The 25,136-nt window shown below is 40.3% G+C and overlaps 1 protein-coding gene and 1 pseudogene across 2 annotated transcripts in view; both read right to left on the bottom strand.

Moving 5' to 3' along the window:
• ESD (esterase D) overlaps positions 1-15,791 on the bottom strand; it is a 31,331-nt gene extending 15,540 nt beyond the window's left edge. Inside the window, exons 1-3 of one of the 2 annotated variants that reach the window (XM_004376586.2) lie at positions 15,513-15,791; positions 8,876-8,950; positions 2,368-2,456 (exon numbers count right to left, since the gene is read on the bottom strand). In XM_004376586.2, the coding sequence (XP_004376643.1) occupies positions 2,368-2,456; positions 8,876-8,943 (157 nt within the window). In that variant the 5' untranslated portion in view covers positions 8,944-8,950; positions 15,513-15,791. Of the gene's footprint in view, positions 1-2,367; positions 2,457-8,090; positions 8,172-8,875; positions 8,951-15,512 lie in introns of those variants that run through there. The other variant, XM_023731577.1, reaches the window with a different exon arrangement.
• A 2,154-nt stretch (positions 15,792-17,945) lies between these two features.
• On the bottom strand, positions 17,946-18,591 carry LOC101349799 (40S ribosomal protein S7 pseudogene; annotated as a pseudogene).
• Between the last annotated feature and the right edge of the window lie 6,545 nt (positions 18,592-25,136).

Below are 25,136 nucleotides of genomic sequence, written 5' to 3'. Positions count from 1 at the left end.
CCTAGCTCTATGCTTTTCAGTCATATGACTGAGAAGATGACTTAATTCTCCTATTACAGGAGCCTAATACTATAGTGAAGGGAGAAGAGCCAAAAGTGAACTGGCAATAGATGCTTGAGCTAAACACCACCTAACCCTACAGCCTTTTTCCAGATACAATTCCACTATAGTTGATAATGAGCAAAACTAAATCCTACAGATATGCTGATGAAATATGATTACAGAACACCTCTATAGTTTCATGTATGCGCTATCCCATAATAATGAGTGGGAAGACTTATGAAGTGACTGCTCAATATACATTTGTTAAATTAATAACTGACTACAAGATACAAAGTTACAAGTGTCACTGGATGAAGTGTTGGAGGAGTTTAGGTTAAACGAACTGCTAGGACATAGGCTTTCACTAGTCATGGCAAGCAAACAAGGCCCTTGCTTGCCTACTATGTTCCCCCTCAGTGCATTTCTGAGCTAGCCCAGTCATATCACGGTAGGGAACTGCCCCAAACACTTACCAAAGGCCAGCAATTCTGCTGATCTTAAACAGGTCCAGAGAAGGCAGGGCAATAGTGTAAAAAGTGTAGGCTTTGGATTTCAGACAGGATCTGGCTAAATGCCCCTCAGTCACTCACTAGCTAATCAACACTGGGCAAGTAACTTGAATATTCTGAGCCTCAGTTCCTTCATTTGAAAAATGAGACTATTACCACTCGATGGCCACTAACAACAGCATACCTAACAAAATGCTGGTATATACCTAATGCAGGGCTGATTTGATGGTCACCTTGACTTGGGGAAGATGCAAATCACTACATTTAGGTATCTTTTAGGATTTTAGTTTGGGTGTTTATTTTACCTCCAGCTAATTTATCAATTTTAGCAATATAACAATTGCCCTCATCTTTCTGTCACTGTTTTCCTTCAACTCACTAGGAAGTAAATCTAAAATTCTTTTGTCATCATTTTCAAGTGCACTGGTTTGGCAATCTTACCTTTTTTTTTTCCTTTCAGAAAATCAAGCCTTAACTTCCAAGGTCTATCTGTTTGTCACCATCTCAACTAAGGAAACTGTCCTGTCATTTGATGTAAACAAACAAGAAGTTCTATTTTTTATGCTCATATAGCTCAGATGGTATCTTTTGATAGATTTCAATTTTGTTTAGGAATTTAGGGCCCTATTATTATGTTACCTGGTTATTACACAACACACTGGACTTCTGGTCTGGGTTATTACTCTTGTAAACAAGAGACATGACTAGTAGATCTCATCAGAAACAAAATGAAAAAAAAAAAGAACAAGCAAAAAGGATGAACACAGCTCTGTACCATGAGTCAGAAAATTTGTTCAACCTCACTGTTATATGACTTTGGGCAGTATTTAACCTCTCTGGGCTCAGTTTTCTATTCTATGGATTCGTAATTTCTAAGATCATCTGTAGCTATACAATATTATGTCTTCTAAAACAAACATTTAATTGTGGTGCTGCTGCCTTTGTCAATACCTGATACTCTTCAAGCAAAACTGGTGTTCTACATTCGATCACAGAAATACTCTGTTGAGTTAAAACCAGATATGCACTTAGTTTTTACCTTTTAAAATGAAATAATCTATTCTCATTTTCAAAGACTGGCATTTAGGACTTATCCTTGATGAAACACATGTAAGAAAGGATTTATTAAATCAAAGCTACAAGAACCAGTTTTAAGGAAATAAAATTAAAATAGCACACCATGACATCATTTGGTTTCTATGATTCTCTCTTTTTAATAATGTTTGAGTCTAAAAATGAAGTACCACATCTTGTGAAAGAAAATTAACAGAGGTTTAAAACTACTGGTGGAAAAACCTTCTACTCTCACAATCCCTTCTACGGTCTTTATTATTAACCACCGATTATTAGTGGTCCTTTGTGACTTTCCAGACTGCTGCCAGAGAAGCTCTACAGAGTCCAATGAAAACAGTCCAAAGAACACTGTAAGAAGCTGCACCTGTGGTTTCTAATTAGGGTATCACGGTATTCTGGTTTTGCCTAGTATTATTCTATTTGACTGGTAATGTCTCTACAAACTCCAGAAATGCTTGGATAGGTACAAATTAAGCCAACTTTTCAGATCCCTTGCCATGGAACCCAGAACTTCACATTTTCTGCTATATTACTTGGTCTAAGTGAAACAGAAGTCAGATAAACGTAATTCAGTAGGTCTGAATTTATTCTCAGGTTAAAGAAGAGTAGACTATGACAGGCTCCTAGAGTCTATTATAAATGGCTCAGAAAGCACACCAAAAAGTCAAGATAAAAGAGTAAGTTAAGCTAGCTAAAACAACAAAGAAAACTCCTTTATAAAACTCAGATGCAGAGCACTTACCAGACAGCCAATAGAGTGCGGGGCATTTTGCAGTTTCTGCCTTTGGGGGTAAATAGATAGCAAATTTCATTTTGCACTTTAGTTCAACACTGTAATTTTAACAAACAACAAAAATCAATACACCTCCTTCGTCAAGACGGATACATAAAATAATTAAACACTATGGAAAAAGTAAGATACTTTATAAAGGCCCAAAATAAGTGCTTTAATGCCCAAATAAGTGATTCCACCAGCATTTAAGGAATATACATCGACCCTTAAAGGAATAAGGAGGTCAGTTTAAAGCATACTGACCTATCAACCAACCTGAGCCTATGCTTTGCATGGGACATAAAGTCACTCTGGGTAGAACAAAAAAATTATATACGTGTGTGTGTGTATATATATATATCCTTAATGTAGCACTCTGAAATAACGTTATTTTACAAAAAAAGAATTCTAAAGATGTTAAATTACATGCTTGCTCACAGGCAGTAAAATGCACATCTTTAATTTGCTCTCTATCACTAGTATTTTATCACAATCACTAATATCACAACTAGATAAGATCATTTGGATAAAAGACACAGGTATTTTTCCATGTACACAGTCATTAATGCAACAATTATCTCTCATGGGTTTCTTAAAGAATTGTATAGATGGAAGTCAACTTTTCCTATTTCAGAATCAACAGCTCTTTTTGTAACTTATGCAAGCACACAGTTTCAACAGTAACTACATATTGTAAATGTCCATTTCCCCCACCCTGCAACCTTCTCATTTGCCACATCCCAGAGATAACCACTTCAACTCTTTAAGCTGATTCTTTTGGTATATAAAACCAGTTGTCTTTGAGTTAACTCTGACCCATGGTGACCCCATATGTGTCAGAGTAGAACTGTGCTCCATAGGGTTTTCAAAGGCTGCTTTTTGGAATTAGGTCACCAGGCTTTTCTTCCAAGGTACCTCTGAGTGGATTTCAACCTCCAACCGTTTGGTTAGCAGTTGAGCATGTTAACTGTTTACACAACCCAGGGACTTCTATCTCTAAACAACGTGCCTTTACTGCTATTTCTTGATTTTTTCAGTTTCAGTTATTATCTACTGACTTCACATTACAGAAGATAAGATTTTAGTGAACTTTCACTCCCCCTTTGCTCTCTGGACCCCTCCTACACTTTTTCTTCTCCCATCCTCTCAATATATAATTTTAATTGATCAGTTCTCAGAATTTACAAATGCTTTCGGAGATGAGCCATGTAATATACTATGATTACTTTTCTTTTTCAGTTTTCCTTGAGTTAATAATTGTCTCTTTGTTACTTGGCTTTGCTTACTTTTTAGGTACAGACTTCCCATAAAGGCCCCATCCATGTTAATTCAAAGTTTTCTATATGCTCCCTTCCATTCTCTGCACAAATTTTATTGTATTTTTCCACATCACTTTGAACATCTTCCTTGTTGACAGTTGAGTCATAAAATTTTTCCAATAGCTGTTTTTAGGTCTTCAACTGTTATTAGGAGAGTTGAGACATCTTCTTTCATGATATACCATATCACAGCCATGGTATTTGTTATCAATATAATTACCAACTTGGGATATTTGTTACTAATGTGTAATCACTAACTGGGAGAGTATAATCTTGTTACAGGACAGCCATAATACCTTTCTCAAGCAGTTGTGAAAAAAATTAGGTCTGAAGCACATTCAAACAAGCAGTATGATTAATACTTGGATAAACGAGAAAAAGATGGCATTTATCAAGTAATCTTCTGAAACCTCTGCCCAAATCACATCATGAGGATGCAGCTCAATTACCAAATGAATACAATGCAGAGAGATTTGCTGGGGGCACTCTGCATTTAGTACTTGTCACTAATCTAGTCCCAAACTCTCCCCCATTAAGTTTCCTCTCAATACAGTCAACTTTATCAACTGCATCTTCTTAAATTTCTATGATGATGGAAATGTTCCATGTTGCATTGTCCCCTACAGCAGCCTCTGGTCCTACGTAGCTACTGAGCACTTGAAATGTGATTAGTACGACTGAGGGACTGAAGTTTTAATATTATTTCATTAATTTAATTGAAACAGCCACGTATAACTACTGGCTACTCTACCTCTATCATTGCTAATGTCACATGGATCCTGGCTGAAAGCAGAGAATACCAGAAAGATGTTCACCTGTGTTTTACCAACGACGCAAAGGTGTGTTACTGTGTGGATCATAACAAATTATGGATAACACTGTGAAGAATGGGAATTCCAGAACACTTAATTGTGCTCGTGAGGAACCTGTACATAGATCAAGAGGCAGTCGTTCCAACAGAGCAAGGGGATACTGCATGTGTTACTGTGTGGATCATAACAAATTATGGATAACACTGTGAAGAATGGGAATTCCAGAACACTTAATTGTGCTCGTGAGGAACCTGTACATAGATCAAGAGGCAGTCGTTCCAACAGAGCAAGGGGATACTGCATGGTTTAAAGTCAGGAAAGGTGTGCATCAGGATTGTATCTTTTCACCATACTTATCCAATCTGCATGCTGAGCAAATAATCCGAGAAGCTGGACTCTATAAAGAAGAATGAGGCATCAAGACTGGAGGAAGACTCATTAACAATCTGCGTTATACAGATGACACAACCTTGCTTGCTGAAAGTGAAGAGGACTTGAAGCACTTACTGATGAAGATCAAAGACTACAGCCTTCAGTATGGGTTACACCTCAACATAAAACAAAAATCCTCACAACTCGACCAATAAGCAACATTATGATAAATGAAGATTAAAGTTGTCAAGGATTTTACTTCACTTGGATCCACACCCATGGAAGCAACAGTCAAGAAATCAAAAGATGCAGTGCACTGGGCAAATCTGTTGCAAAAGACCTTTAAAGTGCTGACAAGCAAAGATGTCACCTTGAAGACTAAGGTGCACCTGATCCAAGCCATGGTGTTTTCAATTGCCTTATATGCATGCGAAAACTGGACTATGAATAAGGAAGACTGAAGAACTGACGCCTTTGAAATGTGGTGTTGGCGAAGAATATTGAATACACCATGCACTGCTAGAAGAACGAACAAATCGGTCTTGGAAGAAGTTAAAACCAGAATGCTCCTTAGAAGCAAGGATGGGGAGACTACATCTCACGTACTTTGAACATGTTATCAGGAGAGATCAGTCCCTGGAGAAGGACATCATGCTTGGTAAGCAAAAAAGAGGAAGACCCTCAATGAGATAGACTGACACAGTGGCTGCAACAATGGGCTCAAGCATAACAACAATTGTAAGGATGGCGCAGGACCAGGCAGTGTTTCGTTCTGTTGTACACAGGGTCGCTATGAGTCAGAACCGTCTCGACAGCATTTAACAACAACACTGTATCTCCAGTTCTTCTGACCCACAGTTTCCCAGGCTGCTGTACAGCTGCTGTCTTAGTATCTCCACATCATTCTGGAAATTCCATTTCCTAGATCATATGTCCTCAGCTATCTTGCTTTAGTCATCATTTACGTGAAGCTTCAGCAGTTACTTCCTGAAAAAACTGTGAGGGAAATACTTTTGAGACCTTACATATATGAAATGTCTCTATTCTGTCCTCACATGAGCAGTTTGAGTAGGCACAGATGTCCTCCTTTAGAATTTCTAAGGCAATGTTGCACTGCCGTGTTGGTTCTAGCATTGCTGTGGAGTTGACCTATACCTGCATATTAACCCTTCCTCCCCACTTGAACATTTGAGGATTTTCTTTGTTCCCAGTGCTTCAGAGTTTTGTGTAGGTCTATTTTCATCCATGGTGCTAAAGAGTGAGGACAACTTTCTCAATCTGGCAACTTAGGCCCTTCAATTCTAGGAGTTCTCCATGGATTATTTCTGTATTTCCACGTCTATTTCTGTTTTATTTTTCAAAATTCCTAATATTTAGATCTTGGACTTCTTGGACTGGTCCTTTAATTTTCTTATCCTTTCTCTCTCATTTATCATTTTTTGTCTTGCTCTTTCGCAAAAGTTCAACTTTATCAACTAGCTGGTCTACTGAGTCTTATCATTTCTACTATTAGATTTTAAATTTCTGGGCTCCTTTTCTGTTCTAGAATATTTTTAACAGCACCCTCCACTGATGTCATAGGGTACTAGCTGTCATGGCTTTGACGCTAACGGCAGTACCTTTGACGTTTGTTTCCCTGCACAGTCCATTCCCTCCAAATTTTTTCTTTCTTTTTCAAGTCTGTGTTTTGTATTTGAGGTTTTACACAAATGTCTAGTGATCTTTAGCTGTCAACTCTTATTAAGAATGAGACACTAAGAACTGTCATTGAAAGCACTGTATCTGGGGGTAGAGACTGTCAGTCATGGTTTTTACTGTGGAGTAGGGTCTGGCTGGACCATTTTGCTGGAAAATTCTCAATATCACTATCTTGAGGTCTCTCTGCTAGTCAGATTACCCTCCTGAAGATTCTTCTAGAAGGGTTGTGATGGTTAAGGTTATGTGTCAACTTGGCTAGGCCATGATTCTCAATGGTTTGGCAGATAGTATGTAACCATCCTCCATTTTGGGACCTGATGTGATCAGCCAATAAGTTGAAAGGGGAGTTTCTTTGGGGGTGTGGGCTGCATCCAATATATACGAATGTTCCAGCAAAGCTCTCTCGATCGTACATTTGCCTCGTCAGCCTCTGACCCCCGGTTCTTGGGACGTGAGCAAGCAGCCTGCTGCCTGACCTGCAGATTTTAGATTTGCCAGCTCCCACAACCCTGTGAGCCAGCAGCCTGCCAAATGACCTGTAGAGTTTGGATTCATCAGCAGTCAGGAGAAACCTCCAGCCTGCTGCCTGACCCACAGATTTGGGGCTTGCCAGCTTCCACAACTGCTTGCGCCGTTTCTTTGAAATACATCTCTCTCTATAAATTTATATATATGCGTCACTGGGTTTGCTCCTCTAAAGAATCCAGCCTCAAGCGAGGGTATAAACCTAACTCTTCAAATTCTGGAAGCTGAAGAGGAGTAGGGAGTTTCTATATTCAGTGTACAAACTTTCACTTTATCTCCCTATTTGCAGTATGACTATACTCCCCTCAACGGCACCTGGTATTCCCTAGTACAGAGACTGTTTATCTTCTCTAGAGAATGAACCTCCAATATTTTTCCAAATTCTGCGAGAGGCAGTGCCCTGGCTGGAGAGAAAATGGGGGCAATCTGGGGTCTATCTACTTCTTAAAACAACTAATTTCAACTAATCTTTCTTTTTATGTCCATTTGTTACCCTTATTTCCAGGTGCACCTGGTATCTCCAATTCCTAAGGCTTTATATGTTGTTGCTGTTAGGCGCCACTGCAGAAGGAAACGTGGCCCAGTTCTGCGCCATCCTCACAACTGTTGCTATGTGTGAGCCTACAGCCACTGTGTCAGTTCATCTCCTTGAGGGTCTTCCTCTTTTTTGCCAACCCTCTGCTTTGCCAAGCATGATGTCCTTCTCCAGGGACTAGTCCCTCCTGATAACATGTCCAAAATATGTGAGATGAAGTCTTGCCACCCTTGCTTCTAAGGCGCATTCCTGTCAGTTTTTTGTACTGTGGTGGTTTGCGTGTTGCTGTGATGCTGGAAGCTATGCCACCAATACTTCAAATACCTGCAGGGTCACCCTTAGTGGACAGGCTTCAGTAGAGCTGAAGAGACTAAAAAACTAGAAAGAAGGACCTGGCGATCAACTTTTGAAAAAAAACTGGCCAGGGCAAACCTTATAGATAGCAGCGGTACATCGTCTGATATAGTGCCGGAAGATGAGCCCCTCGTGTTGGAAGGCACTCAAAAGATGACCGGGGAAGAGCTGCCGCCTGAAAGTAGAGTCAGCTTTAATGATGTGGTTGGAGTAGAGTAAAGCTTTCGGAAACTTGGCTGACGACACATGACTCAAAATGAGAAAAAACAGCTGCAAACATCCATTAGTGACTGGAACATGGAATGTGCGAAGTAAAGGCTTTATATACATTGTGTTATTTCTTAGCTCCCCCTTGCTGCTACTCAGAATGTAGCTTTCTAGGTTCTCCTAAGTCAGGTATTACTCCTCCATCTGCATTCCTATTTCTAAAATATTGTTCTTAGCCCTTCTCCCCCGCTTCTTTCTGTCTCTGTGGATAAATGTGTGTATTTAATTCCTTTACTTAATGCCTTGTTAGTCAGATTTTGGAAGGCAGCAGAGATAACTGCATGTGTTTAATCTGCCATCTTTATCAAGAAATCCAGGTGTCTTTTCTACTGGCAACAGAGGCCTTTCCACAAAGTTTCAGAATAATGTAAAGTCAAAGCTTGAATCTACTTCTCTCTTCAGGCTTGAAGATGCTTTTCTTTACCTCACACAGTCAAATCCCATAGCCAATTAAGTTGGGTGAAATTGTCAAATAGATAACCATATAGAAATAAACAGGCCTAAAGTGAAACGAGGTATCATAATATATATTTTTAAACACAACAAAACAATAACAACAAAAGAGATACATGAAATTATATCTTCTTAATAGTTACCTGTCATGTTCAAACACTTTCTGCAAGCCCCCAAAGCATTTGTTGCTGGAAATCTGTTTCAATGCCATTCTTTACCTATTAGTAAAGATTAATCTCATTAATTTATAGAGAATTAGTCCCCAAAACACTTGAAACAACTGTTTTCTGATAAATTATCTGAACATACAACTGTTTTCCAACTAGAATTTTTTTTCACATGCTATTTTTCTCTAGTAAACAACATTAAGAAACTGACTAACTTACACACATATACGTAACGCTTGTGACCTTCTTTAAGAAAACGTCAGTACTTTGGCATGTCATTACTAGTTTATTAATGAGCTGTCTGTTGTTGGGGACTGCCCCAAATTCTTTTTATAAGGAGGCAGAATATAAGTAAATTAAGCTACTTATTACTTATTGATTACCTTAGCTTACAAGATTAAAAACTGTTTAACAGTCTAAGTGTCAAGTGCAACAACAACAACAAAAAAAATCAAGAAGTTGGTCTGACTGATTACGACTGATTTTTAAATGGAAGGAAAATGATAAAGGCTTAATAATAACTGTGATGATAACAACAGATAACATTTATTGAACACTTATAGGGTGAAAGACACTTTTTTTAGATGCTAAACCAGGTCCAATTACTCATCCTAGGAGAGTTGCTGAAGAGAAAGTGATGCAAAAGTTTTACATCAACATTTCTACTTAAAAAAAAAGAAAAAAAGTAAAACATAAGCCCGTTACAAGTGAATTAAATGCATAGCCTGTCATCAGGATATTCTGCAGTTTGGTAATTAACTTTTCTCTCCAACAAGACTTTTTAATTTTCATATAAAATAGTTTTAAACTTACATGTTAAAATACCACATATTCTTACTGCTAATAATACAGGAAAAAACTGGGGAACCATCTTCATGGTAACTGCCTGCTGCATGAGGGGAAGCCAGATTGATTCTGATGTGTACCTGTCAAGGCAGGAGTCCCTTCCCATCCCCAGAAGCACTGCATTACAATATAAAGCAGTAAAGTGTACACACTAAACAAAAAGCTACAGATTCCAGGAGCAGGTACAGTGGTCTACTCAGTGAAATGTACTGCTGTATGCCCATCAGATGAAGCTTTACAATTACTCTAACAAAGATATGTCACAATAATCTTAAAAAGCTAATTTTGGGTATGTCTTTGCAGAGTTCTAAACGAGATTAGTTTTAATCCCACTTTTAGGTGGTGTTCTCAAGAAATTCAAGTATTTAGCTTTACACTGGAAAACCAGGATTTGGAAACCAGGAATCCGACATCAGAACGCCTATTCTTAGCTACTATGGTTTTTTTTTTTTTTTTTTAAGGGAGGTAGGAAAGCACAGTAGCTAAGAACAGGGGTTCTGATGTATGACTTCCTGGATTCAAATCTTAGTTTTCCAGGCCTTTCTTCTGAGGCACCTCTGAGTAGACTCGAACCTCCAGCCTTTCAGTTAGCAGCCAAGTGTGTTAACTGTCTGCACCACCCAGGGACTCTATTAGTACTTCAAAAATTGTGATCCCAGTCCCCACATGGACATTAAACCTGTTGCTGTTGAGTCGACTCCGACTCATAGCGACCCTATAGGACACAGTAGAACCTATAGGTTTCCAAGGCTATAACCTCTACAGAAGCAGAGTGCCACATCTTTTTTCTGTGGAGCAGGTGGGGAGCATGGATTGCCAACCTTTTCAGTTAGCAGCAGAGCACTTAATCCCTGCCTCCACAGAGGGTCTTTAAATATTTTTTAAGATACTCCAAGATTTGTTTTAAGGTATTAAATTACACACAGAGAAATTACTCTCTGTTCACAGGTTTATGCTTTTAATCTACAAAAGATTAATTCTTAAACAAGCTGTTTCACAAGATATTAATTATTGAATATTAACATCAGTCATTCTTATTTATGATCGATCTTAAATCAACAATGAGCTTACAAAGATGGACACTATGTAAGTTTAATATACATATATGAGACAAAGGAATAGAATTTTTATTTGCTTAATTATTCTACAAGGAAATCCTCTTTTATTAAACCTCCAAACCCACTGCCGTCAAGTCGATTCCAACTCACAGTGACCCTATAGGACAGAGCAGAACTGCCCCATAGGGTTTCCTAGGTTGTAATCTTTACGGAAGCTGACTGCTGTATCTTTCTCTCGTGGAGCAGCTGGTAGGTTAGAATCGCCACTCTTTGGGTTAGCAGCTGAACGAGCATATACCTAGTACATTTAAGGTACCTAATAATTATTTGTTGAATTACTGAATAATTTATTGTTTTACACTTCTGACATACCACTTTGTACAAGTTTTAAAAATTAAGTCTGTCCTTTACTTCTATCATTTTACACTGTTATCTATTTATTTTAATATACCACAACTAGTCTATTCTCTTCAATCTTTGAATGTTCTTTAATTAAAATTCAAAACCACATACTTCTCACGTAGCCAAGGAAAAAGGTTAAAATACTTTTTTTTTAAACTGATAGAATGCCTTAAAAAAAGTCTTTAAAAGTTTTTTTTAACTATTCATTTTAGAAACTATCTTCAACTACAACTCAAGAAAAAAGTTAGATTTAATTAAAAAAAGACAATCTAAAAATTAGTTATGATATACTAGCAAGGTTACATTTTTCAATAAATGTATTCTATGTGAAAAATGTTTTAAACCAAGTTATTAGATTTTTCATTCAACTTTCAGAGTAATACATAAACTATAAAACTTAAATTTAGCTGTTCAATTGCTACTTGTTTTTTTTCTCTGCACCAAATGGTAGATGATCCTGAAAAAAATACCAGTTTACAAATGGGATATACTTTTTATAACAAAGGTTATATGGAGGATGGCACAAGACCTGCAATATTCCTTTTGGTTATATATAAGGTCGCTAGTTTGAACCGACTCAAGGGCACCTAGCAACAAGGGACACTTATACGTTCTCAACAGAGACGTTTTCTTCTTTTGAGGTAAGTAGCTGACTACCTACCCAGGATGTGGCAGCATGGACCATGCAGCTGATCAGTCAGCACCGCCACTTCACCTCAGCTCTGAACCTAACTGCCTTAATACCAAGTTTGCCACAAGGCCTGGTGACTGGTCAACAACCTTTGCTGGGGTAAGAGTTCTGAACTTTTTTTTTCTTTTTAAATAAATAAAAAAGTTTCAAAGTGCAATTTGGAAGTACGAGCTGTGGTCAATACTGAGAGTGAAGAAAACAGAGGGGGGACTTGGAAAACTGAGGAGGATAAAAAGCCTCAAACCCTTCCGGGGCTACAAAAGGACAAACTGGTTAGAGTTGACCGAGCTTATGAATTCTGGTGAAGTGACAGATACACAGGACAAGGGGGAAAAATATATACAGAAACTCACATAGCACACAACTATGTGCCATTTGTCTGATAAATGTGTTTCTTGTAGGTTCTGGAACAGATTCTGTGGGAGTAATGATGTGATAACCAAACCAAAACCAAACCCACTGCCGTCGAGTCGATTCCGACTTACAGTGATCCTAGGGGACAGAGTAGAACTGCCCCATAGGGTTTCCAAGGAGCGCCTGGTGGATTCAAACTGCCGACCTTTTGGTTAGCAGCCGTAGCTCTTAACCACTACACCACCAGGGTTTCCAATGATGAGACAGAGTGGGATAAAGTACCAAAAAACAAAACACCCCCCCAAAAAAACCAAAAATAAAAAATCAATTCTATAGTGCCTGTGGGAGTTATACAATTATCCCAGAAAGTTAGTGAACATCAATATTCTTTGAAGAAATGTACTCTAGTGCATGCCATACCAATCAGGCAAAAACCATTAAAGAAAGCCATCAAATCTGCCCGACTCATGGGGGTCCCAGGCACAATGGGATCAGATTGTTGTGATCCACAGGCCTTTCTTCTTAGTCTGTTTTGGTCTGGAAGCTCCCCTGAAACCTGTTCAGCATCACAGTAACAACTAAGCCTCACTAACAGACAGGTGGTGGCTGCACATGAGATGCACTTGCCAGTAACTGAACCTGGGTCTCCTGCATGGAAGGCAAGAATTCTACCAGTGAACTACCACTGCCCTTGTTAAAGGAAGGAAGTTGCCTTTATTCATAAAGTATCTAGCCCAAATGGTCAAATCTTAACTCTTCTCCCTTTTACTTACTGAAGCTAAGTGTCATCCAGAGCTAGAAATCTGTATTCTTTGTATTTTTACCCATTCTTTTCTTCTTCCTACGAATCTGTTTTCTATATTCCTGTTTTTTGTTTCCATTCTCTCAGACTCCTTGGACCTTGATCCATTTCTTCATTTTCTTCGTGATTCTTTTCCTCATTTTCAGTGTCTCCTGCTCCACTGGTTCTTAGTAACTACAGAGGTCTCCCAATATCACTGGATTGTAAGCAAAGCATTCTGCACTGCTGACCATCACTTTGTTCAAATCCTCTCCTCAGTGCAAACTCATGATCTGGGTTCTTCCACTCTTTCTTTCTCCTCCCATCCTTTTCCTTTTCTTTTCACACATCCTCCAGCTCCGACCCCCATTTCTAAGTTTCAACTATATTTTCTGGGTAGAAGAATCTAAACCTGCATCTCTAGACCCAAATTTTTCTAAGCATTTGTTTCAGAATTTAAATTTCTTGCTGAACACGTTTACCAAGATACACCGCCAGCTAGTAAAATTGAACACACCTAAAATTAAGCTTATACAGCCAACCTTCAAACCAACTCCTTTTCCTATCTGTTTACCTCCTTTTCACCCATGCCTGTCCTGCCCAATCTACCACTTGCAATGTCTGAAATCTACCCCTCCTTTGAATTTCCACTGCCACTACTTCAATTACAGCTAGGAAATTAAAACTTATTCTACTTTTTTTCCTTCCAGTATGTCCTACTACAATTAATCCTGCATGGAAACCCATGGCTTTAATCCAGTTAACTTTCTCATCAATAGAACCCTGCAGACAGGGAAATGTTAGTCATTTCTAGCACACATTATTATTAGCTGCTGTCCAGCTCATGGAGACCCCATGCACAAGGTACCGAAATGCTGCCTGGTCTTGCACTATCTCCATGATTGGCTGTGGACTGGACCATTGTGATTCACAGGGTTTTCACTGGCTGATTTTCGGAAGCAGAACACCAGGCCTTTCTTCCTGGTACATCTTAGTCTAGGTCCACTGAAACTTGTTCAGCAGCATAGGAACATGAAAGCCTCCAATGACAGACGGGTGGTGGCTGTGCATGAGGTGCACTGGCCAGGAATTGAACTTGGGTCTTCCACGTGGAAGGCAATAATTCTACCCGTGAACTAGCAAATGAGAAACACCTGACTACCTCCTGACTGCTACAGGTGTAGAGAGTTAATCTCACTTAGGAGTCAGGCTAGTAGTTGAGAACCAATAAGTCACTGAAATTGAAGATGAATGTAATTACATAATTTTCCTCAAGTTTTGATGCCATTACAATTTCATAAAATTAAAACTGAAGGATTACTGTCAAAAAGAAAAATAAGGATGAATAAAACTCCACATATACTTTGGTCAAATTTTATTTGTGTATTAAGCATAATCTCTTTTCATTCATAAAAAATTCACACCGCTTGTCCTCATATGAATAATCTACTCTGGGGAAAAAAAAATACAACATCCATGAACTCCGAAGACCTTAATTTGGTCTTAAAATTGTCCTCAACCACACTATTTTTTCTGATCTAATCTCATTCTCTATTATCTTCTTTTAGTCAAATCTGATTCATGTATAATTCTAAAAAGTCCTGAAGGTTTGTACTGGGAGGTTTTTACTCAATGGCGTGACATACCGGTTTAGCGCAGCCTGGGTAGCCAGACCCTCTAGGTTCAGATTCAGGCTTCACCACTTACTATTACATGACTTTGCGCAAGCCGCTTAATCTCTCATTTCTGGCATCTGTAAAATGGGGTCATAATACTATCAATTTCAAAAGGTAGTTCCGGAGATTAAATGAATTAATTCACATAGTGCTTAGGACGCTGCTTGCTCTGATGTGCACACAAATGTTAGCTATTGTTATTCCTGCAGCCTGGAATGTCCTCCTTTAAGGTCTGCTCCAAGAGAAATAAACTTGGGACTTCTACAGAACTCTGAGGGTATTACAACACAGACTTTCCTGAACTCCAAAGCTCGCAAACGCTTCGCCGGGCAGGCTGGTTCCCGGGCCCTCGGGTGCGAGCGCTCCTGACCTTGGCCCGGGCAGGCCGCTCCGAGGCGCAGCGGCCGGTTGTCTCCTCGCCCGGCCGCGCACCCTGCACCCCTGAACCACGGGAGATGAGACCCCCGTAGGGCCTTATAACACTTTGAAGCCTCGGATTCCTCAATAAATTGGGGTGAAATGGTTACTTCACGCGGCGGGCATCGGGTCTAAAGTGCAGGAAGTCTTCGGAAAACGGAAAGAACTTTGCAAACCGGAAGCTTCCCCTCGGATGTTGCACGCCCGGGAGCCCCCGCACGGCCGGATTACCCAATAAGCAAGGTTCGCAGGGGCCCGACTGTGCCTTCCACCAATCTACGGTGCACGGTACACCCTCCCCCGCGTCAGAGATGTGGTGAAACCGTGTGAAATCGCTCACCACAGATTAGCAAGTAAATACACTTAAGCCGGTGCGCACCGTGCTTACCGGCTAATCCGCTCCTGGTCCCGGGCTGCAGTTCTTGGAAGCGGGGTGAAGGAAAAGGGACTTAGGCTGAGACGTCAAGCTCGGAGCCAGGTCCCAGGCCTCGCACCGCAGGCCGCAGCCTCCGCCACAGATGGGAGCCTGGGCTACCGTCTCGGCGCTGGCGCGGCAGGACTCTCTAGCAGCACCCGCCCCGACCTGGCTCCGCCGCGTCGCGGGTGCAGCCCGAGGCCCAGGCTGGCGGAGACCACCGAGCCTTTGCCCGGACCCAGTCTTACCTCGGGTGGCAGCAGGGACAGGAGCAGCCACAAGGGGGGGGGGCGGGGTCTTAACATGGCCGCTGGTGCCACCACCTTGACCCCGCCCCCTGGGCCCACCCTTAGCTCCGCCCCCCTCCGCCGGCCTCGCCCCGCCGGTTCTGCTCTCTGTCCTCCTGGCGCTGCTCTGGAGAACCAACGTTGCAGGCGTCTCCTCTTCGTCGTCCTCCTTCTCCTGGGGCATATGCTCCTCTCCTGGCTATTTAAGAATCAACAGGAAGAGCAAGCGTTTGGAGTTAGACTCTATTCCCCTTCAAGAAGCATCCAGCCGCGTGTGCCCAGCTTCTTTCCTGAGGCAGCTAGAAAAGGTGGATCCCTGAATAAACCTGAGGTTTGAACAAGCTTAATTCACGGAAAGGGTTTCCGAGTAACTCCTTGAAGTTATTTAGAAACCAGGGCATCATTTCAAGTTTCGCCACCAACCTCCAAACATCTTTTCAATACATCTACTTGGTAGCTATGTCCCTCGGTGACACAAATGGTTTTTGCTCCACTCTTAACCTAAAGGTTGGCTGTTCAAACCCACCCAGCTATACCACGGAAGAAAGACCTGGTGGCCTGCTTCCATAAAGATTACAGCCAAGAAAACCCTATGGAGCAGTTCTACTCTCTAACACATGGGGTTGCAATGAGTCAGGATTAACTCTATCGCAAAGGTTTTGCTTGATATCTGGGGTTAAACAAGGCTCATTTTGGTATCTCCAGTGCCAGACACAGAGTGGGAGCTCCATCAGTGTGCTTCTTTCTCGTTTCTTCCATCAAAAAAGGCTAGTTCAACTGAGGAAGAGGTGCTGGTTGCTGATTTACCACAAATCTTCCCTTTACATTTATTTGCTTTTCTGATTTAATCAAACTTGAGAAAATTAAACCTGATTATAATAGAGCTTATAAAAATTTTTTAACCAACAATTAGACTGATGGAAATTGCAAGTATTGGGGATATATGCCATTTAAACATGGTTGCACTATTGATAACTGCAGCCCCCACAGGCCTCTATGCTGCACAGCATGTTGAGACTTGTCCCCAACATGTTGAGACTTGTCCCCAACATGTTGAGACTTGTCACGACTTGTTTTCCCAAACCTCTTGTCCCTTTACTGATTGGCTTGTTTACCTGAATTCCTTCTCCCTTGCCCGCACCCAAAGCCCATTGTTCTGTTATTTGCTTCACTGCTTGCTGTATTGACTATAAATAAACTCCTGGGACTGAAGCTGGGGTCGACTCCTCAGAGTGACCCTCCTGGCCCCACTTCTCTGTAAGAGTTGTGTTTGGTTACTGTCTCCGCTGTCCCGACAACCGTCGTCACTGCGACACAAGTACTGTACATAATCTGAAAGGCAAAGCTAGCTGGGGTTAAACAAGGGTCATTTTGGTATCTCCAGTATCAGACACAGAGTGGGAGTGCCATCAGTGTGCTGCTTTTTACCTTGGGCATGCAACCTGTGCAGTCCCCGACTCTGAAGGAGTTAATTCTCAGCTTGCTTTAATTCTCTGCTGTGCTGTCTTGAATTTCTGAATAATTTTTGAACATGGAGTCCCACGTTTTCAATTTACACCATTATTGATGCTGTTACGTGTTGTCAGTGTTGACTCTGACTCATGGTTACCTTATATATGTATAACAAAATGAAACGTTGCCCTGTCATATGCCATCTTTATGATTGTTGGTATGCTTGAGTCCATTTTTGCACCTATTGTGTCAATCCATCACCTTGAGTGTTTCCCTCATTTTTTTGGCCCTACCAAGCATGATGTCCTTCTCCAGGGACTGATCCCTCCTGATAACATGTCCAAGTATGAGAGAAGAAGTCTCACCATCTTTGCTTCAGATGAGCGTTCTGGCTGTACTTCTTCCAAGACAGATGTGTTCATTCTGCTGGCAGTCCATGGTGCATTCAATATTCTTCACCAACACAATTCCAAGGCATCAATTCTTCTTTGATCTTCCTTATTCATTGTCCAGCTTTCACATGCATATGAGGTGATTGAAAACACTATGGCTTGGGTCAGCAGCACCTTAGTCCTTAAAGTGACATCTTCGCTTTTTAACACTTGAAAGAGATATTTTGCAGCAGATTTGCCCAATGCAATGTGTCCTTTGATTTTTTTTTTTTTTTTGTGAATGGTTCTTTATTTAGTCATTTTTGTTTACAACTGAAACTCTGGGAATTCAAAATTAACATCCTTGCCCGTGAGCTTCTTATACACACCAGAAAAAGTTTCAGCCTTGTGTTCCACATTGTTCTGCTGTGCTTTGTCCAAATGAACTTTTATAAGCTGGCTGCCATCCAGTTTTACACAGATTCTCTTGCCCACAATTTCACTTGGGAAGACCAAGTCTTCAAGGATTGCATCGTGCATGGCTGTCACAGTACGGCTCCTGGGACACTTTTGCTTATTTTTTGTACGACTTTTTCGAGTTGGTTTAGGCAGAATTCTCCTTTGAGCAATAAAGACAACGTGCTTTCTGCTGAACTTTTTCTCCAGTTCATGTACTAGCCTGACTTGGATTTTCTGGAAAGACTTCAGTTGAGGAATGGAAACAAAGATTATGATAGCTTTCCAACCACCACCAACTTCAGTTTCCTTGGCTGTGGTTATATTCAGCTCTCTCAACTGAGCCTTTAGGTCCAAGTTCATCTCCAGTTCAGGCAGTGCTTGAGAAATGCCAGACTCGAATGCATCTGGCTTTTCGCTGTTGGGCTTCACAAGCTTCGCACTTGAACTGAACACAGCCTTTTCCTTGCTGAGGGCCGGCCTCATTTGATTTTTTGACATCTGCTTCCATGGGCGTTGATTGTGGATCCAAGTAAAATGAAATCCTTGACAACGTCAATATTTTCTCCGTTTATCATGATGCTGCTTATTGGTCCAGTTGTGAGGAATTTTGTTTTCTTTATGTTGAGGTGAAAATTAGCCAGTGAAAACCCTGTGAACCACAACAGTCTTACCCACAACTGATTATGAGGATGGCACAGGACCGGGCAGAGTTTCCTTCTGTTGTGCATGGGGTCACCATGAGACAGTGGGCCAAGCTGATAGCAGTTAACAACAACAACATACGTTCATTTATAGAATATGAGCATAAACTGTTTTTCTTTTTTTAGGAAATAAAAGCTTAGCTGTTAAATGGTTAAAAGTTTTCACAGATTATGAAATTGACACTTAAAAAAATATCTTTCTTGAATTATTCAACAAAGCTGGAGGCAAACATCCTTGGTTAAATTGCTAACCTTATTTTCTTGTGCTTTTTTCAATTGTGAATTTGTTTTTGAATTTCTTAGTTTAACTGATTTTCTTTAAGACACAGGTACTCAGAGTTTATTCATAGAAACATTTTTCTTAAGTTTACATACTGGTTTATGTCATTACACAACGTTGTTTTAAGGTTTTGAAATAAAGAACTTTGTCTTTTTAATTTAGAGGTATTGAATATCTGGTTCATACATTAAATCATAAAAACAGATTTTTTTTCTTTAAAGAGGAAGGTTGTGTTGTATTTATCTGTTGCTTTTCTGTGTAACAAACCACCTTAAAATTTAATGGTTTAAAATAGTAATGTATTTGTTATGGATTGAATTGTACTGCCCAAAAAGTTACGTTGAAGTCCTGACCCCAAACCTGTAAATGTGATCCTGTTTGAAAAAAGGGGTTTTCTTTTGTTATGTTAATGACGCCATATCTGAATAGGGTGGGTCCTAAACCAAATCACTTCTGATTATAAAAAGAGCAAAATAGACGCAGAGACACACCCATGGGGCAAGACAGACACCATGGCACCATGGAGACAGATGAATCTCCAAGTGAAAGAATGCTGAGGATTGCTGGAGGCTACTAGAAGCTGAAAGAGACAAAGAAGGACCTTCCCCTAGAGCCAGTGCTCTGAATTCAGACTTCTGTCCTCCTGAACTGTGAGAAAATAAATTTCTGCTCTTTAAAGCCACCCACTTGTGCTATTTTTTGTTATGGCAGCAGCAGTAGGCAGTACTGGGCTGGACAAACTGAGCTGGGTAATTCTCACTTGGGGTCCCTTTGACAGTTATATTCAGATGGCTGCTGAGGCTGGGATTGCTGCAGGCTTCTTCATTCACTTCCTGGGGCCTGGGCTGGGATGGCTGGAACAGCTGGCAGCAGGCTGAGCATCTCTCCTCTGTGTGGCCTTTCCATGGGACTAGCTTGGACTTTCTCACAGCATGGTGGTCCCAGGGTAGTTGCACTTCTTAGATTGTGGCTGGCTTCGCCTGAAGCAAGCATTGAAATCAAGAAGTCCAGGCAGAATCTCCAAGAATTCTTACGACATAGCCTTGGAAATCCCCAAATGTCACTTCTGCCACATTCTATTGCTCAAGCAAATCACTAAGGCCAAGATTCAAGGGGAGTGAAGGAATGACGTCTGTGTGCTGAGAGGGAAGGAATTATCGGCAGCCATTCTTGAGACCAACTACTGAAGGGCGCTTTGATTTTTGAGCAAGGGCAGTACTATATCCTTTATGGGTAATTTGGAAGAGCAAGAAAGTAGATTTTAAGTAAGCTGGATTCCCTCTGCAGTTCTTCACAACAGTGGTGCTGGTGGCAGGAGGACAGCTTTCACTCATTCCATGCTGCTCATGCATGGGGCTCTCTGTTAAGCTGACCACCAGCTGAAAAGTATGAGACATATCCCTGAATACATCATCACTATGGCAGAATGCTGGGATTCCTGGGTAGTGCAAACAGTTAACGCCGTTGGCTACTAAAGGAAAGGTTGGCAGTGCAAGTCCACCTGGATGTGCCTTGGAAGAAACGCCTTGTGATCTACTTCCAAAAAATCAGCTATTGAAAACCGTGTGGAACACGTTCTACTCTGACACGCATGGGGTCACCATGAGTCAGGGTCAACTCCACGCTTCCTAGTATGACAGGATTCTAGGATTTAATGGACTGAACCAGAAAACTATGACCCCAGTGTAGTTAAAATAAGTCAAAGTTAAGGTGTAAATGATAGTCTGATGTTCTTTGGTCTAATTCTGTTTGCTTTTGATATTTGAATATTCATTTGACCATTCAATATTCTTGTTAAAAAAGGCAGAGATCGGTTATATACTTCAAGAATTCTCAGACTTCAGTGTGAATCAGAACCACGTGAGATGAAAATGCAGCTCTCTAGTCTTAACCTCCAGATTCTGACTCAGTAATAATAATAATAATAGCTAACATCTACTGAGTCCTTGGTGTGGACAGGCACAGTGCTAAACTCTTGACGTGGATTATATCATGGACTATGTGTCCGGCAGAGCAGCCTGTGATGCTCGGACCATGTGCCCCCGATGCTGGCACCCACTCCTCGACCCCAAGGCACACTTCTGTTCTCACTTCTTTCTAGAAATTTCAACATCCCCAAATTAGTATGACCTTTTCCTTGCCTGCCTTTCACTGATTTAAAAACTTCCTAAAATGAAAATTACATATTCTCACATTAATGATTTCAATTAGATTAATGTAGTATCATTTTCTAATAAAATGAATAATGACAAAAATATATTGAAAAGTAGAACACTAAGAAAATATGAAAACAAAACCAAATCCTTTGCCATAGAGTGGATTCCAATTTATGGCAACCCCACGTGCAGAAAGACAATTATAATCCTACTATAATACTGCTATTTAGAGAGAGTTAATTTCTCTAATAGGTCATCTGTTTATTTAAGGTTTGAAAATCCTTGCTTTCAAAACAGTGCCTGATAATTTTTTGGAAGCAGGAGTGAAAACTTTTTCACTTTCTAACATGATTATTCAAAGAGCTCAGCTATTAACCAAAAGGTTGGCAGTTTGAATCCACCAACCATTTCTGTCCTATAGAGTCACTATGAGTCAGAATCTACTTGATGGCAACAGGTTTGATTTGATTTTTTATATGTTTTTATTGTACTTTAGATGAAAGTTTACAGAACAAATTAGTTTCTCATTAAACAATTAATACGCTTACTGTTTTGTGACATTGGTTACCAACCCCACGATGTGTCAACACTCTCTCCTTCTTGACCTTGGGTTCCCTGTTACCAGCTTTCCTGACCCTTCCTGCCTTCTCGTTCTTGCCCCTGGGCTTCTGTGCCCATTTAGTCTCATTTTGTCTTATGGGCCTGTCTAATCTTTGGCTGAAGAGTGAACCTCAGAGTGACTTTGTTACAGAGCTATAAAGGTGTCCAGGGCCAGACCAGTAAGTCTGTTTTTTTGTTTTATGAATTTGAATTTGTTCTACATTTTTCTCCAGCTCTGTTCTTGACCCTCTATTGTGATCCCTGTCAGAGCAGTTGGTGGTGGTAGCTGGGCACCATCTAGTTGTGCTGGACTCAGTCTGGTGGAGGCTGTGGTAGTTGTGGTCCATTAGTCCTTCGGACTAATCTTTCCCTTGTGTCTTTGGTTTTCTTCATTCTCTCTTGCTCCAGACAGGGTGAGACCAGTGGAGTATCTTACATGGCTGCTTACAAGCTTTGAAGACCCCAGACACTACTCACCAAAGTAGAATATAGAACGTTTTCTTTATAAACTATGTTATGCCAGTACAGCTAGATGTTCCCTGAGGCCATGGTCCCCACAGCCCTCAGTCCAGTAATTTGGTCCCTCAGGGAGTTTGGATGTGGCTATGGAGCTTCCATGACCTTGCCTTGGACAAGTTGTGCTGGCTTTCCAAGTACTGTGTACTGTCTTACCCTTCACCAAAGTTACCACTTATCTATTGTCTAGTGTTTTTCCATCCCCGCTCCTTCCATCTCTTGTAACCATCAAAGATTGTTTCGTTTTGTGTGTAAACCATTTCATGAGTTTTTATAGTAGTGATCTCATACAATATTTGTCCTTTTGTGATTGACTTATTTCATTCAGCATAATGCTCTCAAGATTCATCCCATGTTGTGAGATGCTTCAAAGATTCATTGGTTCATTTTTTTTTTTAAATTGTGCTTTAAGTGCAAGTTTACAGCTCAAGTTAGTTTCTCATACAAAAATTTATACACACACTGTTATATGACCTTAGTTGCAATCCCTATAATGTGATGGCACACTCCTTCTTTCCACCCGGGATTTCGCTCGCTAGTTTTTAGGACCCCTGACGCCACTCACCAAAGTGGGATGGAGAACATTTTCTTAATAAACTTTGTTATGCCAATTGATCTAGATGTCCCCTGAAAACATGGTCCCCAGCCCCCCACCCCTGCTATTCTGTCCCTTGAAGTGTTTGGTTGTATTTAGGAAACTTCTTAGCTTTTTGTTTAGTCCAGTTGTGCTGACTTCCCCTGTAGTGTGTGTTGTCATTCCCTTTACCTAAGATAATTCTTGTCTATTATCTAGTTAGTGAATACCTCTCTCCCTCCCTCCCCACACTTGTAACCATCAAAGAATGTTTTCTTCTGTGTTTAAACGTTTTCTTGAGTCCTTATAAGAGTGGTCGCATGCAATATTTGTCCTTTCACTCAGCATGATGCCTTCCGGATTCACCCATGTTACAAGATGTTTCTCGGATTCATTGTTGTTCTTTATCGTTGCGTAGTATTCCATTGTGTGAATATACCATAAGTTGTTTATCCATTCGTCCGCTGATGGGCCCCTAGGTTGTTTCCATCTTTTTGCTATTGTGAACAGTGCAATGAACATGGGTGTGCATAAATCTATTCATTGATGGCTCTTATTTCTCTAGGATATATTCCAAGGAGTGGGATTGCTGGATCATATGGTATTTCTATTTCCAGCTTTTTAAGGAAGCACAAAATCAATTTCCAATGTGGTTGTAACATTGTACATTCCCACAACAGTGCGTAAGTGTTCCAGTCTCTCCACAACCTCTCCAACATTTATTATTTTGTGTTTTTTGGTTTAATGCTAGCTTTGGGGTGAGATGGTATCTCATTGTAGTTTTGATTTGCATTTCTCTAATGGCTAAAGATCGTGAGCATTTCCTCATGTATCTGTTACCCACCTGAATGTCTTCTTTGGTGAAGTGCCTGTTCATATACTTTGCCCATTTTTTAATCGGGTTATTTGTCTTTTTGTTGTTGAAGTTTTGCAGTATTTTGTAGATTTTAGAGATTAGGACCTGATCAGATATGTTGTAGCCAAAATTTTTTTCCCAGTCGCTAGTTTGTCTTTTTACTCTTTTGGTGAAATCTTTTGATGAGCATAAGTGTTTGATTTTTAGGGGCTACCAGTTATCTAGTTTCTCTTCTGTTGTTTGTGCATTGTTAGTTATGGTTTGTATTCTGTTTATGTCATGTATTATGGCTCCTAGCATTGTCCCTATTTTTCCTTCCATGATCTTTATCATTTTTGATTTTATGTTTAAGTCTTTGATCCATTTTGAATTAGTTTTTGTGCAAGGTGTGAGGTATGGGTCTTGCTTCATTTTTTTGCAGATAGATATCCAGTTATGCCAGCACCACTTGTTAAAGAGCTGTCTTTCCCCCAGTTAATGGAATTTAGGTCTTTGTCCAATATCAGCTGCTCATAGGTGGATGAATTTACGTCTGCATTCTCAGTTCTGTTCCACTGGTCTATGTATCTATTGTTGTACCAGTACCAGGCTGTTTTGACTGCCGTGGCAGTTTAATAGGTTCTAAAATCAGGTAGCGTGAGCCCTCCCACTTTGTTCTTCTTCTTCAGAAATGCTGTACTTATCCGAGGCCTCTACCCTTTCCATATGAAGTTGATGATTTGTTTCTCCATCTCATTAAAGAACGCCATTGGAATTTGGATCAGAATTGCATTGTACTTGTAAATCACTTTGGGTAGAATTGACATTTTCACAGTGTTGAGTCTTCCTATCCATGAGCAAGGTACGTTTTTCCACTTATGTATGTCTCTTTTGGTTTCTTGCAGCAGTGTCTTGTAGTTTTCGTTTTCTAGGTCTTTTACGCATCTGGTTAGACATACTCCTAAGTATTTTATCTTCTTGGGGGCAATTGTAAATGGTATTGATTTAGTGATTTCCTCCTTGAAGTTCTCTTTGTTGATGTAAAGGAATCCAACTTATTTTTGTATGTTTATCTTGTATCCTGAAACTTTGCTGAAATCTTCTATTAGTTTCAGTAGTTTTCTTGTGGATTCTTTGGGGTTTTCTGTGTATAAGATCATATCATCTGCAAATAGAGACATTTTTATTTCTTCCTTACCAATTGGGATGCCTTTATTTCTTTTTCCAGCCTCATTGCTCTGGCTAGGACCTGCAGCACAATGTTGAATAAGAGTGGTGAAAACGGCATGTGTGCTACTGTTACATGAGAAACTATCTGTTCTGTTAAGCCTTCACCTGAAGTACAATAAAATATTAAAAAAAAAAA

This window comes from Trichechus manatus, unplaced genomic scaffold (assembly GCF_000243295.1).
Source record: "Trichechus manatus latirostris isolate Lorelei unplaced genomic scaffold, TriManLat1.0 scaffold00044, whole genome shotgun sequence".
NCBI classification, from domain to species: domain Eukaryota; kingdom Metazoa; phylum Chordata; class Mammalia; order Sirenia; family Trichechidae; genus Trichechus; species Trichechus manatus.
This window is presented reverse-complemented; position numbering and strand designations above follow the sequence as displayed.